At 40.5% G+C, this 20,286-nt stretch overlaps 1 protein-coding gene across 2 annotated transcripts in view; it reads left to right on the top strand.

The window, feature by feature from the left end:
* Positions 1–20,286, top strand: part of EML6 (EMAP like 6) — a 364,638-nt gene that overhangs the window by 291,631 nt on the left and 52,721 nt on the right. For both annotated transcript variants that reach the window (XR_003624099.2, XM_057558732.1), the window contains 4 exons: positions 2,784–2,936; positions 3,106–3,237; positions 10,255–10,343; positions 14,276–14,452. Coding sequence is in view for 1 of the 2 variants with exons in the window: in XM_057558732.1 (XP_057414715.1) it covers positions 2,784–2,936; positions 3,106–3,237; positions 10,255–10,343; positions 14,276–14,452 (551 nt within the window). In the remaining variant the exon portion in view is untranslated. The remainder of the gene's footprint in view (positions 1–2,783; positions 2,937–3,105; positions 3,238–10,254; positions 10,344–14,275; positions 14,453–20,286) is intronic.

Below are 20,286 nucleotides of genomic sequence, written 5' to 3'. Positions count from 1 at the left end.
GGTGATGGGGATTTAGTGTTTGTTGCTACACATATAGCTAATCACCTGCAGAATCGTTCCAGAAGGCTGGCCTGATCTACCAGTGCCCAGCTCTATTCTTTATTTCCTTGCACTGCACAGACATTTGCCACCTGGGGGCAATATGTCCTTCCTCTTCTCATCTAGAACTGTGGGAGTCAGTTGAAACTCATCAGCTTGTAAAGAATGCTGCTTATTTTTATACCTAACAGTCTCCAGAACTGATTTTATTACTGAAAAATGAAAGTCAGTTTAAAAATAATAGCTAATATCAAGAAACGAATAAATATGTATTGAACACCCGTATGCACTAGAACTAAGAGGTATACCAAGAAGTGCAAATTCAGCAAACATTTATTGAGCAGCTTCTGTATATCAGGCGCTGGGGATCCCAGGATGAACAGTCACGTCTCTAGTGTCAGAGACGGACAAGATTTGAACAGATTCCCAGCAACGGCTGGTCCATTCAAATTGGGTAACTTGAGGAGCGTCTCAGAACGGGATTATTTATAAAGGGGTGGGCAGGGTATAGGAAATGACCAGGGCTGGTGCAGCACGATGCAGCTAGTAACAGCCGGGTACCATTGCCAGCCCTGGGCCTGAAGGGACAAGAGGAGGGGCAGTTGCTGGAACCTTGAAAGTGAGAGCTGTGTGAGATGACAGCCTGGCAGGGGCTGTGATCGTCAGCCCGGAGATTCAGCTGGCATGCAGTGACCCCACAGGGAGGCAGCCAAGGGAGCGCATGCCGCAGCCTCCCGGTGCTTTATCCTTCCTTCCCCATTACCCTCCCTCCAGTCTCCTGCTCCTGCTGCCCCTTGACCAAATGAATCAGAAGCCAGGGGGTGAGAGGCCCACTGATAGAGTCCAGGCAGGCTAATTCCCGGCACAGAGCAGGGTGGAGAGTGGGTGAGGACAGACAAAAGATCTCTGGCACAAACAAGGTATCATGGAGGCTCAGGGTAAGGCCCACTGCCAGAGACAACTCCATCAGGGAGGAAACCTAAGAGCCGAGGCTCAAAGGATTTGTGAAAGTTAAGACAGGAAAGGGTGAGATTGGGGCCTGGCCCTAGAGTATTTGTGCTAGGTACTTTTATAAATAGACATGGGGAGAGTATTCTAGGGGGATAAGATGAAAAAAGGTGTCAAGACAGTAGTGACAGTAAAGACAGTGGCTAATATTGCTGAGCCAGTAACCGTGCTAGCACTTTGCCTTTGGTCTTCATGGGAACCCAATGAGTAAGGCCTTTATTATTTCCACTTACAAATGAGGAAGCTGAGGCACAGAGAACTTAAGTCATTTGCCCGAAGTTGCACAGCTAGTAAGTGATGGAACTGAATTCATACTCAGGCAGCGTGGCTTCAGAGAGCACGCCTGTGGCCGCTGCATGATGGTACCTCCCTCCACCGTATTGCCTCTCTTCACACTGGACTTCTGGGCCTTAGTAAGTAGTGGAGCCAGGATTCAAACCCTAGTCTGACTCCAAAGCCCATGCTCTTACCCACTACAGGACTGAATAATTTGGCCACTAACTTGTACTGGGGAAATAACAGACCAAGTCCTCGCTGTGAGTGACTTGAATATCAGCCAATGGACTTTATTCACTAGGTTAAAAATTAGTTCAAAAGAACAACTAACACATCTGAGTTAGGATGGCCATTCAACCCAGTTTACAGCTGGTGTCCTGGTGTAATTATTAATAGCTCTCCCTTTTACTGTCCCTTTTATCATTCGTACAATAAATATTTACGCTTAACCTAATCTTGCTGTCCCTCCTCAAGGGCTGGTCTTTCTGTTCTTTCAGCACTAGCACCGTGCCCGATTCGTAGTAGGTAAATAACTGCAAAGTGAATGGATGAAGAAAGGAAGGAAGGTATATTATACTTCAAATGAGCCAATTTAAAGTTATTGGTGTGAACGTGGCTTTTCAGCCTGCTCTGAACAGTGGCTGAGAGGTGGGTGTGGAAGCTCACTTCGGAATGCCTTAGCACAAGGCTGCATGACTGTCCCATCCTAGGACTGTGCTCACCAAAGCCTTGACAATAAGAAGAACAGGGCCAGGGAGGGGCATATCCTTAAATAGGATTCTTATTAAATACACCCCCCACCGAGTCCATACTCTTTGTTCGGAAATGTCTCCCTGTGACCCTACAAAGCAGTAGCAAGCATCGATCATGTAGCCCCCTCAGCCCAGTTTTGCAGACACCCTTGGAGAGAATGTCCATATTCCGTTCTTCTCATGACAGAAGAGACAGGAACAAAATCTTCCACCTCTAGAATTATGGATTATAATCCACGGATCGGAGAATTAGAGTGACTAAAAGTAGAACACCAAGGTGCTCTAAAGTAAGTTCTGTGTGTAAAGCATGATATGAAAAAAATTCGTTTCCAGAAATGTTATTACAGAACTCCCATTCTTAAGTATCACATCTTGGGAGCAGAAATACTGGTTATATTAATCCTTTATTCCTTTTCCCCCTTCACTCTACTTGTCTTTTGAAAACTCCAGGTATTCAGATACGAAGAAATGAATGGATAAGCCTCAAAGAAATTGAAAACTTATTTTTAATATTATGATCATTGTCCTTGGGTTTGGAGGGAAGAGATGTTTTAAATTATGAAGTTTTAGTTCTTCTCACCAGGAGTGCTAATTTAAAGACACAGTCACATGTCCATGAACATATGCACATTTCCCCATCTCTTCATTTGCTTTGTTTGGTAGCAAAGTCGCGGATCACAGCAGTGCTCTTTGTGGATTCTTTTGTAGGTGGAAGATGCTGTGCCTTCTCCCCTGATGGGAAAGCCTTAGCAGTTGGCTTGAATGATGGGAGTTTCCTGGTTGTAAATGCCGACACTGTTGAAGACATGGTCTCCTTCCATCACAGAAAAGAAATGATCTCTGACATTAAATTTTCAAAAGGTGAAGATGACAGCAAAAACTTTTTAAAACGTGTTGGGACAAAAAGTTACAAGAGTGGACCCTTTTAAAATATTTCCTTGACCTTTAACCCATTTAAAAATGCTAAGTTCCTGGAAGTAAATTCCCACATAAAATGTTTTGGTGTTAACCACTCATTTTTTCTTTATAGATACAGGAAAATACCTTGCTGTGGCGTCCCATGATAACTTTGTGGATATTTACAACGTCCTTACAAGCAAAAGGGTTGGCATCTGTAAAGGTGCTTCTAGTTACATTACACACATTGACTGGGACTCTAGAGGTAAAGTATATTGTGGCTTTTAAAATATAATTTCAGTTTTTAAAAATCATGTCCATTCATATACTGTTTCCAGAGCAAATGGCAGTTGAGTTTTAAAGAAAAACAGAGGGGGAAACTCACAACAGAACTGGTTGTAATTTTGGAACCGAGAGGCAGCTGCTGTTAACATTTTGAGTACTTTTCCATATTATTATTATTTTTATTACTACCACTGCTACTACTATTATTACTACCACTACTATAATTATTATTATTTTAATTATTTTATTTATTTTTGGCTGCGTTGGGTCTTCGTTGCTGCGCGTGGGCTTTCTATAGTTGCGGCGAGCGGGAGCTACTCTTCATTGCGGTGCATGGGCTTCTCATTGTGGTGGCTTCTCTTTGTTGCAGAGCACGGGCTCTAGGTGCACAGGCTTCCGTAGTTGTAGCACGTGGGCTCAGTAGTTGTGGCATGTGGGCTCTAGAGCGCAGGCTCAGTAGTTGTGGCACACGGGCTTAGTTGCTCCGCGGCACGTGGGATCCTCCCGGACTAGGGCTCAAATCCGTGTCTCCTGCACTGGCAGGCAGATTCTTAACCACTGCGCCACCAGGGAAGTCCCTATAATTATTATTAACTCAAGCCATTGAGTTTTAAGACTGCTGAAGATATATGCTACCTTCTATTACCATAGCAAGCCACCACTTCACCTCTGAGTATGGCATGCTGTGTCCTTGCCTCCATACTGCGTTCCCTTTTCCTACCAATTCTCCATCTCCCAGAGAACTGCCCAAGAGATTTCAAGTAATTTTCATCCTCCACTGGAGGTAGGAAGCTACATTCAGCTCACCTAGAGTTTCTCTGGTTTCTCTCAAAACTCCCAACCTACCCCCTACCTCCTCCAAGTCATGCCCACAGATGCCATGGGGATTTGTCTGTTTATTTATGTAATAAATCTAGCTCTTGCCATGTGCAGTCTTAAGCCAGAAAATGTGGAGGATCCAGAAGGGAGTGATACGTGGTTCCTACTCTCTGCAAAGTTTATAACTTAGTGCGGGAGACATGCTTGTACCTGAACAATATAAGAGCACAGACTGGGTAAAGCAAGGGAGTAAGAAATGGTGGGTCACAGGGGAAGTGGTGAGCAGGGGCTCAGAGTGGGCCAAGCCAGCATTAAGTACCCAGGGTGCAGCATCCGTGCTCTAGGGTGGGTCACTTTTAAAACCCATCCCGGGGACTTGGCTGATGTTGGAGTCCGGGGCAGATTTGCTTTGGAACAGGCAGGGTCCCAGCTTTCAGAGAAGTTTTAGTCTATTGTGGTAGTAAGTGGTGTCTCTGAGGAAAGAGCTCCCAGGGCAATCCATGGAGCCTTCATAGAAGGAGTGACCTCTGAGATGGATCTTGAAAGCTGAGTAGAAGTTCACCAGATGGTGACATCTGAGACGAGCATTCCAGGCTCTGAAGGATCAGGGTGTGCCACTATGTGCAGGTGGGAAGAAGAACGGGGGATTAAGAAACAGTAATGCTGAGTGGCTGAGAGCGGGCAGGGCAGGGAATGCGGAGAGGCCAAGACCGCAAATAAAGGAACTGTTACCTCACGCTAGGAAGTTTAACCCCGAGCTTTATCCTGTAGGCATTAGGTAACTCTGAGGGATTAGAGTGAGGCATTCCCTGCCATCCTGGGGAGGGTGAGTGAGGCTGGAGTTGGAAAGCAACTGAAATAAACCAGGAGAAAGAGACGATGAGGGCCTTGACCAAAAAGGGGTTATTTCAGAGATGCCAGAATATTTTGTTTCACGTGTTTCTTGAAGTAGTGGCCGTAGACTGATCCTTCTGCCAGGCAGGAATTTACTTGTAGGTGTACTTGCTGCACCAGAATTTGGACTTAAACGTTACAACCCGCAGGCGTTTTACACAGTGCAATAGATGGGAAGAAGGCATGCATGTCATTTATTGTGAGAGGTGCAAGTCCCAAGAAGGGCAAAGGGAGATCAGATAAGTTCCTCTCACTTTCACGTCAGGACCATCCGGATACAGTGCCGAGGGCTTAGGCTGGCATGTATGATCAAGCAGGACACTGGCCTGGGAGACATCTAGGAACCAGTGAGGTCCAGGGGGTGAATGGAAGCAGCTGCTTCTCACCCACCTTCTTTGATATTCTATGCTTTATCGTTTTTTTATCGTTTTTTTTAAAAAGCAAGGATTTCACCCTGTTTGTTCTCTGGCTAACATCCCTAGATATGCCCCTTTGTGAGAAAGCTTTAGAACAGTGAGGGTCATCTTTATGCATATGTAGAATAGAGTGTGGTGAGTTTTATTTAGAACCCAACACACACACACACACACAACACCTGACACAATATGTGAATCCCACCACTACGATGACCATTAGGGGGTTAAAACCAATTATTATTTACATTTTATGGAGTGAAGGACCAAGAGAAATTGGGGCATAGGAAGAATATGTTTTGATTGGGAAGATTTCTTTAAAATTATTTTTAATTGTGGTAAAATACACCTAGCATAAAATTTACTATCTTAACCATTTTGAGTATAGAGTTCAGTGGCATTAAATACATCCACATTATCGTGCAGCCACCATCCCCATCCATCTCTACAACTCTTTTCATCTTATCAAATTGAAACCCTATACCCATTAAATAGTAATCCCTCCTTCTCCATCCCCCAGTCCCTGACAAGCACCATTCCACTTCCTGTCTCTATGAATTTGACTATTCTAGGTACTTTATATAAGTGGAATCATACAGTATCTCTCCTTCTGTAACTGGCTTATTTCATTTCACATAATGTCCTGAAGGTTCATCCATGTTGTAACATGTGTCAGAATTACTTTCCTTTTTAAGGCTGAATAAGATTCCATTGTGTGTATATACCACATTTTGTTTATCCATTCATCCATCAGTGGTTACATGGGTTGCCTACAACTTTTGGCTATTGTGAATAATGCTGCTATGAACAGGGTGTACAGTTCTTTTGAGTATATGCCCAGAAGTGAAATTTCTGGAAAAAATGATAATTCCACTTTTAATATTTTGAGGAACCACCATACTGTCTTCCACAGCAGGCTGCACCATTTTACATTCCCACCAACAGTGCACAAGGGTTTCAACTTCTCTGCATCCTCACCAACACCTGTTATTTTCTGTTTTGTTTTGTTTTTGATAGTAGCTATCCTAAATGGCGATGAGATGGGACATTGCAGTTGCATTTACATTTGGGGAAGGTTATTTTTTTTTCATTCTTCAAACGTGTTGTAGGCCCTGTGTCAGATGTAGGGATATAAAGAGGAATAAACCCCGGATGGGAGGAATAAGCCCTTGGTGGGATCAGTGGGCTGCCACCATAGAGGGGCCTGGGCGGAGATCGGTATTAAGGTCCTCAATGTGGAGCCATCAGTTTGCAGGGTGAGAGGCAAACCTCACTATTTCCATAATTCTGCCCAAAGCCAGAGTCTGTGGTCCAACTAGCACGTAGGGTGATGGGAAAGACAGTGAGAGTAAGGAGGCCAAGGTCTTTAAAAAGCCACTTTGCCTCTCATCCTAAGTGGCCCCTTCAGTCAGTTAAGAGGATCAGACCAAATGGTTTCTGTGGCCTGAGAAGAGAACAGAATATTTTTGATTTTTAGGGAGGAGTTACGCCATCTGGAGAATAAGAGCAAGTGTACCCGTGAATCTTCCCTGGTTTAACTCCAATTTTGTTGCCATGAGACATGCGTCATATTGATATTCTTCTGCTCCTGATATCCCAGTTCCTAAAATGCCTACCCTCCAGCATGTGCCAGGCTGCCTCAAGATCAGCCTAGCTTTTCACAGCAGGACCTCGAGCGCCTACAGAGGGTAGAGAGCAGAACTTAGGAGCAGGGATCTGTTTCATTCCTTTGATCTTGTCAAAAATAGTGAACACACTTGCCGGAGCCAGCTGGCTCGTCAGGGGTGGGGAATGGCACAGCCGCCAGCCTCCGCAGCCTTCCGTGTCCATGGCAACCTCAGGTCCCAGGAAAACTGAGAAGCTCATCAGGAATTTGCAGGAACAGCAGCTACTCCTGAATAAAAGCTCCTGCACAGAATGCCTGAGAAAGAAAAAATATATATGGAAAGAGAGAAAACATGGAAGGGTATTTTCTAGCTGCTGTTAGTTCATTTCCAGAAATATCAGGACTGTAAGATCTTTTACCAACTAACAGTTTGAGCCATGATAGGATATCTCATTCCCATTTTCATTGCAAATGGCCTGATGTGTTTGGTATATTTAGTACCAATTTTGGAATTGTTCTAACTTGTAAATTATATAGCAACTGGGGTGACATGTATGAATCGCTCTGGATTATAAAGCTCTAGGCACCTGCAATATGTGTGATTTACTGTACCTGCTTAGTGATGGGGACAGCTATCTCTTTCAATTCTCTTACTCTGTGTGAATAGGCATTTCTAGTTAATAAAAATGTGAGGATTCTAAAAGAATAGGGTTACTGTTATTCAGGGGCAAATGATACTTTTTGCTCTTTGCTTCTGCTCCTGTCCTCACAATATTTCCGTGGTTATATATTACAGAGCAGCAGGCAGTGGAAAAAAAAAGAGTGGTGACCTAAATAGTTCCTCTGTGCTTCAAAAAAAAAAAAAAAAAAACAGTTTAATAACAGTAGTAAAGAAAATTTGGGGGAAAAACACACCCATAATTCTACCTTCCTAACACAAGAATAATTGATTTTTAAAAAATTTCTTCATATCCTTGATTTCAGAAACCCACTCAAGCCAGCTTAAATTTAAAAATAAGAATAAAGAATGACTTTATTGGAAAGATAGGGATATTTCATAGAATCCAAGAGCAGGAAGCAACATCTCCCAAGAAACTGGCTTTAGGAATGAATCAGAAAACGCCTAGAACCCAGCCGGGGAGCTCCCCTCCCCTCCTCTCCTGCTCTGAGGCAGCCTGTCTCAGTGCCCACTGCTCTCCTGGGTCTGGTGCCTGCTTGTGGCCCCTCTCTCTGCACGGGCCGGCTTTCCCTAATTCATTTGCACAAGGCCCACTTTCTGTTGCCCCCAAATGCCACCCCCAGTCCCAAAGGCTACATCTCCTCCCAGCAAGGCATCCACTGATTCAGCCTAAGATTCCAATTTCCCAGGAGAGAGGATTTGACTGCCTAGCCCAGTCTCCAGCCTGGTCGCTCCTGGGTCAACCTCCACCTCCAGAGTGCAGACAAGACCGCAGGGGCCCAGCCCACGGTGGAGGGCAGTTCTCAGGGAAGGGCGTGGGCTTGGTAGGTACCCACAGGTGTCTGTGGAGCTGCACAGCATTTCTGGTGCTTGCACAAGTGGTTTTGTAAACATTCCTGCAGTCAGAAAATACTTCACTGAGCTATTTTTATAGTTTTTGGTTTGTTTTTAAAGTAAGGTATGATCTTTGAAACTGTGGTGTAAAGTGAGTTGTTAGGATTATCCGAGAGCTGCAGTCCTTTGAGTTCTCTTAGTATCGATCTCATGGCCAAAAACATCTAAAATTATCTATATTCAAAGAATGTTTTCATTGAATCTTTTAATCCTTTTCCCACATCCTTTGTTATTTGCAGTCACTCTTGAGAATTCTAAAAGTATACTTTGCAGATATATCTAGTTCATTGGAAAAATACTGATTACTCATTTTCATATAATGCTGACTAGTCAAAGCTGATTTAACTCCCTTTTTTCTTTTCTGATTTGTGTATGTTGAGCCATAAAGTCAGGAAGATGGGCCCATTTCAGAGAAAACATTTTCAAATTTACTTGCTCCTCACAGCCAGGGCAAACCCCCTAATCACTATTTTATAACTCAGCAAACTGGAAATGATTCAGGTTTCATTTAGGAAATGAGAGAACCTTGTTTTTAATTAGTCACTTAGAAACAGACCTGCAACTCCTGAAGTTTAGCCAAACTAGATTTCAGACCTAGGTGGTACCCACTTAAACTTTAAAGAACATGATGTAACACAGAGTTCTTATTTTGCTATTATTTTTTTCACGAAGGACATTTCAAGGCAACTAGATATAAATAGTTATGGAAGAAAGAGAGAGAGTAGGAAATGTTAGTGTGCATATGTACACTGAATTGTTTGCAGATGAAATGTTAGAATAGCTGACATTTGCTTCAAAGTAATCTGGGGTGAGGGAATGAAGAGGTGCCTGCAACAGGGCCAGCCATGTGCTAATGACCATTGAGGCTGGACATTGGCCCCATAGGGCTTCTTTATACTATTACTTCCATATATGTTTGAGATTTTCCATCATTTAAAACACGCTGAAAAAATACTAGAAAGTAGATCTTTTGAGTCATTTAAATTTTCAAGCCATAAAGGATCATTGATATGATAGGAGGAGAATTAAGAAATCTAATCTTTTTCAACATTAATCAAAATGAATCCAAGATTAAAAATTTACATCAGACCGAAAGACTATTTTTGCTCAACATTTTGTTTTGGGAAAAGTCTTGGATTTCTTTATAAATTTTCAAGTAAAAAAGGAAGGGGGGAATGGAATGAGCATTTACAGTTTGTTTTATGTGTCCTTGTCTTCCTGTTTCTAAATGTTAAAGGGCAAATTTAGAATTTATATCCCAGTAAGCACAAATGCTTACGAGGTTCTTGCTTCCAGTGCCATAATTCTTGCCAAAGCAGTTTGCTTTACTACATTTCTGTGCTAGGAGGCAACAGGGGAAAAGAGCAAAAAAAAAATTTTTGTCAGGCTTTGGAAAAATAGCTACTTTCAGTGCAACAGAGTAAAACACAGCAAGCTTGATTCTTCTAGTTTTGAAGGATGTCCAAGGTCAGATTTTATGAGGTTCGTATTTTTAAAAATCATAGCTTTGGAGTTTGTACCCTGCCATGTAATTGTCTTTACATGCACTTCTGGATCATTCAACATGTATTTACTCAGTTTATGAGACTTTGATTAAAATGAATCAAAATAGTTGCAATCATGCTCATCACTTTGTAACAAAAAGATAAATGCAGAGTTTAATTGTCTTCCTACTTTATTCTATCATAACAGGGAAATTACTGCAAGTTAATTCAGGTGCCAAAGAACAACTCTTTTTTGAAGCTCCAAGAGGCAAACGGCATATAATAAGACCTTCAGAGGTAACAGTCAGACACAAAGCTTTTTAAAAAGTATTTCATGAAAATTTAGTATGTGCATTTTAACAAAACCTATCAATTATTATTCACTAATATGAGTTATAGTTTGTATATCTTTAAGCTTGACCATTTCTTAAATCTGACTGCTTAGCCTGGTTTCCTACTTTCTGAGGACATACGGATTTACTATACCACAAACGTAGCAATGCATAGTTGGCATTCTGCTTAATTTTTCTCTGCCAGAAGACAACGACTGAGCTAACAATTTGGATGCTACATATTACTTTTCCCATTCTACATGTCCTGTCATTTTATGCAAAGCTTTTTATGATCATGAAGTTTTGAAACGTGCTTTCTCAATGGTTACTGTTTGTAATAGTAAAAATACCTTCTACAGCAAGAGAAATTATTTTTCAAAACAAAACATTCCACAACCTGGCCATCCTAATGTAGCAAACTGTTTCCTTTTTCCATATTTTCCTCGTGTTCTTAGCCACGTACACCATTTTTTAATTGCTGAAGTCAAAGCCTAGATAAAATTTTTGAATCCATGAACTAACGCCTTCCTAAAAGCTCTTCCTAAAGGCTCGCTGCTTTTGTCTTTCAGTCTGCACAGTGCTTCCATGTAGTGAACCCTGATGGCCAAAAAGTCATTGCCTGATTAGCACTAAGGACATCCTTTTAGTCCCAGGAGACAATCTGACTCATTTTTTCGCTATGTAACCTTCGATGAAAGAAAAGGATATATTGCTTCCTTAGAGGAAAAAGGGTCAAGGGTACACCACTGAGGGACAGGCGTCTTCCTCTCTCTAGCTTCAGTTAGCCAGTAATATAAACAATCCCGGTATTCTAATGTACTCCCAGAGACATCTGGACTCTTGTCCATTCATAATATTTTCATTATTTCTAAAGGAAATATATGTGCAGTACATAAGAAACCCAGGTTGTTATGGATGATGGCATTGTATTAGTGGAAACTGTTAATGGATCGATTGATCTCACTCTCCAACTCCAGTTTATTTATCTTTGATCAGTCTTCACTTTAACTTATTTATATGTGGAAACTTTAATAGCCTTGAGTAAGGGATATTTTAAATTATGTCATTCCTTCACTGAACATCTGTGGAATGTGCCGGGCACTTCATATACCTATAATCCAATCCTCACAACAGCCTCGCCTGATATTTATCAGTCTCATTTTACAGACAGGGAAATTAAGGCTCCAAGAAAGTAAAAGGACCTTGCAGCTGTGATCCTAGCCTAGAGGGGTCTGTGTGTGACTCCACAGCCTAGACAATGCAGCATCATTTTCCATCACTTCACCTGTTCTAGTGCCCCAAATAAGTATACTACTGATAAAATAAGATGCAATCGGACCAAATGGTGAAGAGAGGATGAGGCCAACTTGGGACAGATGAGCAATTATTATGTTTAAAAAAAACCTACCAAAGGGGAATTTATGTTAAGTCTTCCTGAAGTGCCAGGCTCTGGCTATGAAGAGTTAATTTGTCCCTCTGCAGTGTACAGTTATTGTTCCAGAGGCTGATCTCTGGTGCTGTTGGTTGGGGAGTCCCTCCAGCTGTCTCCTCAGCCTGGCCACCCTGGTATTGGCATAGTACTAAGAGCTCCAAAGAGGTAGTTCATCATTTTACTTACCAATATTGTCAGGCTCTTCAATTAAGTATGAAGGATTTTGAAAATCTCCTTTTCAAAAAAGATTTTTTTTTTTTTAAGAAACAGTCATGGTGAAACTAACACAGAGCTTACCCAGCAAATTGTTAACTATGACAAATATTAAAATGTCCATTTATATTCATCTGATGCAGCATGGTGCAGATAAGCCGGCTCGATACTAGCAACCCAAGTCTCTGGAGCTCGGCTTTCCCTCTGCTTGCCAAGCAGGCTGGGATTTAAGTGACTAACCTCTCTGTAGGCTCCAGTCACCTCCTCTGCAAAATGATGATGATAGTGACATACCTGCCTGGGGCAAGGTGCTGTGGAAGACACCCCTGGAGGACTCTTCTTCCATCTAAAGTCCAGGGTTTTTAACAAGTTTATTTACCCCTTTTGGGTTTTGTCAGTTACAGGGATCATTTTTTTTTTAAATTTATTTTATTGAAGTATAATTGATTCCCAATGTTGCGTTCATTTCTGCGGTACAGCAAAGTGACTCAGTTATACATATATATACTTTTTTTTCATATTCTTTTCCATTATGGTTTATCACAGGATATTGAGTATAGTTACAGGGATCACTCCTAATGCTCCATTTTAAATGTGATTTCTGTTGCTTCCCACAAGTTAGACATGCTTCCCCTGGAGAGCACAGTGTCCAGATCTGGCCAAGGGTGTTCTGTTGGGGTGACTGTAGGGTGAGCAATACCAGCTCACTGCCCATTCCTCCCTATATAATGAGGTCAGGAAAGGTGCCCCCCAGAGAGGTGGCATTGGGGATGGACAAGGAAGGTGTCAGAAATGGAATCTCGTATCTGTAAGGGAGTCAGTGGCCAGAAAGCCCGTTTCTAGAACTAGAGGGGAAGTTCCCTGCTTCTTTTCTTGTGGCGGTCAGTTGAAGGTGTCATAAGGAGCTGGGGAGACTCCACTTGCACCTCAGAAAACTGAGGTAATTGTTGGGGAACCACTTCACGTCACCTGAGTCTATGGCCCTGCCTCAGGCACCCCAAGTCACTGGGTGAACCGCAGCTTTTTGGTTCCAATTCTGCATGTGTCCAGAAGAAACACAGAATATTAAATGAGAAATTTGAGTGGCCAAAATATGTATAGCACCTCCCCACGTTGTGACTAAAATCCTGGTTGCATCTTTATCTTGTCATTTCCCTTCTAGGCAGTGGTACCAAGCAGAAAACAACAGAAATGGAGGCGAGGTGCGTTAACAACGTGCACCAGAAAGCAGTTTCCAGATCCAAAGAGAACAATCTGGCCTTTAATTTTAGCTACAATTCTCTAATGATTTTTTATACCCTTTTAAACAGTGCTTTAAAGTGCTTATGTAAAGAAACTGTAACGTTAAGGTATACTAGCAGATCTTGAATGAAAATAAATGAGATCAAATCCCCCAGGAAAGTCTAATAACAAAGTGTTATTGTTACTGTTTTCTTTTTTAAAAAAAGAAAGAAAATCCTCAGTTTTATCAGAATTTAACCTACATGAATTGCAAATCTTCTGTTTGGGAATTTCAGACAAAACAGTGTTAAAGGATAAAATGTATATTCGTGGCAATACAATATGAACAGCTCTTCCAGCTTTTAAGATGGTCTCTCTAGAGCATAAAGAATATTAAGAATCTTATTACTGCAGAATCTTATTACTCTTTCCTCCAAGGAAGCAGTCCTTTGAAAAGTTATGTCCTGTGACTTTTTAAAATAATTTGCTAAATGATCAACCCCATCGATCAATCTAGCTCAGTGGTTCTCAATTGGGATCAATTTGCCCCCTCTCCCAGGGATATTTGACAATGTCTGGGGACAACCTGGGGAGGTGGTGCTACTGGCATCCAGTAGGTAGAGGACAGGGATGCCGCTAAAAAGGACGGCCCCTGATAATAAAGAATTATCCCTCCTAAGATGTCAATAGGGCTGATGCTGAGAAACCCTGATCTAGCTTATGGCATATACAGTGATAAATGTCTAGGTAAGAACTAAAAACCTTTGGTATTGTCAGGTGTCCATAATTCCAACATGTTCACTTTATCTAGGGGAACATATATGGAGGTTTGACTACAGTGTTATTGAGACAATGCATATACCACTTTAAAAATGCAGTTGAGAACTTAGGCACCGCAGCATACAACAAATGCCTGGTGTTGGCAAAGTCATAATTTAGAACTATTCAGCCTCCATTTGTTTCTTTTAAATAAAACGAAAAGATCTCTAGGTTTTATGAAAATATATTAATTTTCCTTCCTTCTTTTCAAGATTGAGAAGATAGAGTGGGACGCTTGGACCTGTGTGCTGGGGCCCACCTGTGAGGGCATCTGGCCAGTGCACAGTGATGTGACTGATGTGAATGCTGCCAGTCTCACCAAAGACCATTCCCTCTTAGCCACAGGAGATGACTTTGGTTTTGTTAAGCTTTTTTCATATCCTGTCAAGGTAATATTGCATGTTTACTATATATACTTGCTCAGTCTCATTAATAACCCCAAATCTATCTATTGTATCTAAGTGGATTTTTAAATATTGAAGGAATAAGCAGTCAGTAGTGTAATCTACAGTATCATGGTTATTTACGCTGTATAGAAAACTTCGTGACATTATGTTTACTAGTTTGAGTCAGAGTCTCGTGGAGTAGAATTCCTCCTTGAAAGGCCGTCAGTGGACATCAAATCCAGCATCTCACAAACTGCAAAGTAAGAATTTTCTGTACATCTTGGACTGGTGTCTTTACTAGCATACTTCTAGAGATGAAGAACTTACTACCACACAAAGCAGCCCAATTCATTTGTAAATTGCTCCACTGTTAAAATGCTTTGCTCTATATTGAGCTGAATTTTTTCCTTTAGCCGAAGTTCTGCCTTCTGAATCATTGTTGAATGAGTCCAGTCTTCTGACAGCCTTTTCTCCAGCCTAAACATCTCCAATTCCTTCAGCCACTTCCCGAGTGACATGGTGTCTAGCTCCCTCCTCCCTCTAAGCATAATCCATTTTATCAAGTCCATTAACAAATTTTTTTTGTTTCTTCTTCTTTCAGTTTTATTGAGATATAACTGACGTATAACACTGTGTAAGTTTAAGGTGTACAGCATAATGATTTGTTGTATACACCTCATGAAATGATTATCACGATAAGTTTAGTGAACATCTATCATCTAATACAGATACAGAACAACAGAAAAAGAAAAAAAATTTTTTTTCCTTGTGATGAGAACTCTTAGGATTTACTTTCTTAACAACTTTCATTATATCATACAGCAGAGTTAGCTATAGTCATCATGTGGTAGCATTATATCCCAAGTATTTATTTATCTTATAACTGGAAGTTTGTAACTATTGACTGCCTTCATCCAATCCCCACACACACACCCCTCACCTCTGGTGACTACAAATTGTGATCTCTTTTTCCATGAGTTTGTTTATTTGTTTGTTTGTTTGTTTTGAAGTATAATTGACCTAAAACACTGTGTTTGTTCAGATATTACATTATTATTGACTATATTCCCCACTCTGTATGTTTCATCCCCCTGACTCATTTATTTTGTAACTGGAAGTTTGTGACTCTTAATCTCCCTTACCCATTTCAATTCCATTTTAAACTGTCTCATCTAAAACCAAATTCAGGTCCATCCAGGTTGCTGCAAATGGCATTATTTCATTCTTCTTAATGGCTGAATAATATTCCATTGTATACATGTACCACATCTTCTTTACCCATTCATCTGTCAGTGGACATTTAGGTTGCTTCCATGTCCTGGCTATTGTAAATGGCACTGCAATGAACATTGGGGTGCGTGTATCCTTTCAAACCATGTTTTTCTCTGGATATATGCCCAGGGAACCTCCATACTGTTCTCCATAGTAGCTGTACACCTGAAAGTAGCACAACATTGTTAATCAACTATACTCCAATATAAAATAAAAATTAAAAAAAGTAAAACCAAATTTGGTGATTCAGATGCAATCTGACCAGCTCAGGGTACAGTAGGACTCATCTTCTTGTTTTGATTTTATTTTTGTATTAAAACAAATTTAAGATGGCATCAACTCTTTTGGCTGCCACACCACACAACTGAATCATAGACGTTATTCCCCCAAATGTTAAGGTTATCCCCTATCTTGGACTTATACAATTGATTTTCTAAAATCTGAGTACAGAACTTTGTATTTGTACCAAATAAGATGTATCTTATTTATTTTCCCTCGTTCCAACCTGTCAACATCTTTGAAATACCTTTTCAAAGTATTTACTTTCCCTTCCAGCATCCTCTGATTTCACAAGTGTGAGTTCCAAATCATGGAAAGAAAAAAGACAGAACAACTAAAAACCACTACCACCAAGAGCCCCCTTTCATTTTAGCATTCTATTCATTAATGCACACGTATCAGTAACAGACATTTAAATCTGTCTGACCATGCCCTCATGGAGATCACATTTCTGTCTCTAATCCAACAAGACATCATTAAAGCTTAGCAGATGTCTTGCTGAAAGCCAAATTGTGTCGCTGGTATCCCTAATCTCTCCTAATAAACCAACCAATAAAAAATAAGCAGTTAGTTCACAGTGAACCCCTGTTGCTACCTAGTCATCATTACTTCCTTTTCCAAGTGCTTATCAACCTTGTGTGTAATAATTCACCCTAGAATTTTCCAGGGATTGCATCAACTCATGAATCAGTATTTGCCAGAGTCTACTTGTTTTCCCTTTTGGATACAGGAACCTTTTTTTTTGGATGCCACCTCTCCTGGTTTCTAAACTCTCAGCTCTTACTGACCTTATTTCTATGGTCACATTTAAATGTGTCTGTACTCAAGGGCAGGAGCTCTCTTTGGCCCTTTCTGGTTTGAAGAGCGTTCCCTTTAATAGAGGAGATCATTAAATCTGCTTTCTGTTCATATTAAACCATCTGATGTAAGAAGTGTTCCTAACTTTTCTCTCTTTTTCTTCTAGCCCTAAATACATCCTTTTTTTTTTTTTGGATTTCCAATAGTTCACTTTATATTTAAAAAAATTTTTTTCACGTCTTTATTGGAGTATAATTGCTTTACAATGTTGTGTTAGTTTCTGCTGTATAACAAAGTGAATCAGCTATACGTATACATATATCCCCATATCCCCTCCCTCTTGCGTCTCCCCCCCCTCCCTCCCTATCCCACCCCTCTAGGTGGTCACAAAGCACGGAGCTGATCTCCCTGTGCTATGCAGCTGCTTCCCACTAGCTAGCTATTTTACATTTGGTAGTGTATATATGTCAGTGCTACTCTCTCACTTTGTCCCAGCTTACCTTTCCCGCTCCCCGTGTCCTCAAGTCCATTCTCTATGTCTGCGTCTTTATTCCTGTCCTGCCCCTAAATTCATCAGAACCATTATTTTTCTTTTTTTTTTAGATTCCATATATATGTGTTAGCGTACGGTATTTGTTTTTCTCTTTCTGGCCTACTTCACTCTGTATGATAGACTCTAGGTCCATCCACCTCACTACAAATAACTCAATTTTGTTTCTTTTTATGGCTGAGTAATATTCCATTGTATATATGTGCCACATCTTCTTTATCCATTCATCTGTCGATGGACACTTAGGTTGCTTCCATGTCCTGGCTATTGTAAATAGTGCTGCAATGAACATTGTGGTACATGTCTCTTTTTGAATTATGGTTTTCTCAGGATATATGCCCAGCAGTGGGATTGCTGGATCATATGGTAGTTCTATTTTTAGTTTTTTAAGGAACCTCCATACTGTTCTCCATAGTGGCTGTATCAATTTACATTCCCACCAACAGTGCAAGAGGGCTCCCTTTCTCCACACCCTCTCCAGCATGTATTGTTCATAGATTTTTTGATGATGGCCATTCTGACTGGTGTGAGGTGATACCTCATTGTAGTTTTGATTTGCATTTCTCTAATGATTAGTGATGTTGAGCATCCTTTCATGTGTTTGTTGGCAGTCTGTATATCTTCTTTGGAGAAATGTCTATTTAGATCTTCTGCCCATTTTTGGATTGGGTTGATTGTTTTTTTGATATTGAGCTGCATGAGCTGCTTATATATTTTGGAGATTAAACCTTGTTAGTTGCTTCATTTGCAAATATTTTCTCCCATTCTGGGGGTTGTCTTTTCATTTTGTTTATGGTCTCCTCTGCTGTGCAAAAGCTTTTAAGTTTCATTAGGTCCCATTTGTTTATTTTTGTTTTTATTTCCATTTCTCTAGGAGGTGGGTCAAAAAGGATCTTGCTGTGATTTATGTCATAGAATGTTCTGCCTATGTTTTCCTCTAAGAGTTGTATAGTATCTGACCTTACGTTTAGGTCTTTAATCCATTTTGAGTTTATTTTTGTGTATGGTGTTAGGAAGTGTTCTAATTTCATTCTTTTGCATGTAGCTGTCCAGTTTTCCCAGCACCACTTTATTGAAGAGGCTGTCTTTTCTCCATTGTATATTCTTGCCTCCTTTATCATAGATAAGGTGACCATATGTGCGTGGGTTTACATCTTTAAAATCCTTTTCAGTTGTCTTAGTTTTTGACTTTTGCTTTCTTGAAACCGTACTAAAGTTGTCTGTAGAAGACTTTTGTGTTCATCCCTGGTTATTTACTCCAACTACCTCTTCAGCCACTTTGGTTTCTTTAGATGCCTTCCTCTTTCCTTCTTCATTTGTTAGAATCTCATCAGATTATCATTTTGGGTAGCCTTTTCTAATATACACTTCTGATTATGTCCAGTGTTCCCTTCATTGTCCATCCCTAATCCCAAAGCCATCTGGTAGCCTTCTCCCAATGACTCATCACTTTACTGTCACCTATCAGCCCTTCCTATTTGATAAGAACTCAGTTCTGTGTAGCAATTTTCCTCACTACTTCTACATTTTTTGAATTGAGACTGCTAGCAGGACAAGTCAAGAAGTTAATGATACCCTGGTTTTAGTGGACTAAGGTTTGGGCAGGTGTTTAGATACCTGAAATCTCCATGGTACTATTGCATCTTGCTCCTGAGCTAGATTTAGTGTTGGTCTTGGGAGTTCATCATCCACATCCCCAGCCTGAGCAGGAGGGCTGTCTATGTATCGCAGTAATTTCAAGCTGTGTTCTTCCACCTCCCAGAGTTCCAGGAAGGCTCCTCAGGGACAACCCCAGAAAACAAGGTAGGGGCTCTGGGGCCCCACTCCAGCTCCAACCAGAGTCACTCTGTGTTTTTGTATTTTATACATTGAGCTTCTGTGTAAGATTTTTTCCAGGATTTTGTTATGAAAATTTTCAAGTATACAGGTAAGATGAAAGAATGATACAGTGAACTCCCAGAAACCCACCCCTTAGATTCTGTGATTCATAGTAAATTGTTGACATCAGGATACTTACCCCTAATTGTTTCAACTTGCATGTCATTACCTAGGGTTCAATATTTTTTAAGTAAAATTTATGTATAGTCGAGATGCACCAATTTTAAGGTTCCTTTTGATGAGCCTTGACAAACACATACACCTATATAATCCAAACACCTCTCAAGATATAGAATATTATCATCACCCCAGGAAGTTTCCTCATGCTAACTTCTGGGTCAATCCCCACCCCCACTCCACCCTCAAATGAAAAAAACTATTCCAAGGTTTTTTTTAACCATAGATTAGTTTTCCCTGTTTCAGAACTTCATATAAATGGAATGATCAATTAGGAACCATTGTTTCTGGCTTCTTTCACTCAGATAATGTTTCTGAGATTTCTTCATGTTGTGTGTAACAATAATCCTTTCCTTTTTTAGCTGAGTGGAATTCCATTGTGTGGATATAGCAAAGTTTGTTTATCCACACAGCTGTTGGTAGATACAGGCTTTTCCCATGTTTGGTTATAATGAAACTGCTATGAACATTTTTGGACAAATCTCTGTGGACATATATTTTCTTTCATTTAAATAAATATATAGGAGTGGAATTTCTGGGTTATTGGGAAAAATGTGTGTTTAGCTTTTTAAGAAACTGCCAGATATTTTTCCAAAATGATTGTATCATTTTACGTTTTCACCAAAAATGCAAGAGATTTCCAGTTGATAATTCAGTGTTGTCAGACTTGTAAAATTTAGCTGTCCTGAGGAGTAGATAGTGTGATTTTATTGTGTTTGTAACTTACGTTTCCCTGATGACTAATCATGCTAAGCACTTTTTCGTTTGCTTATTGGTCATTTGTGAAGTGTTTGTACAAATCTTTTGTCCACTATTTTACATTGGGTTGTTTCTCTTTTTATTCTTGAGTTCTACTGTGTAAGATTTGATTGAAGAAAAAGTT

Source organism: Balaenoptera acutorostrata, chromosome 12 (assembly GCF_949987535.1).
Source record: "Balaenoptera acutorostrata chromosome 12, mBalAcu1.1, whole genome shotgun sequence".
NCBI classification, from domain to species: Eukaryota; Metazoa; Chordata; class Mammalia; order Artiodactyla; family Balaenopteridae; genus Balaenoptera; species Balaenoptera acutorostrata.
This window is presented reverse-complemented; position numbering and strand designations above follow the sequence as displayed.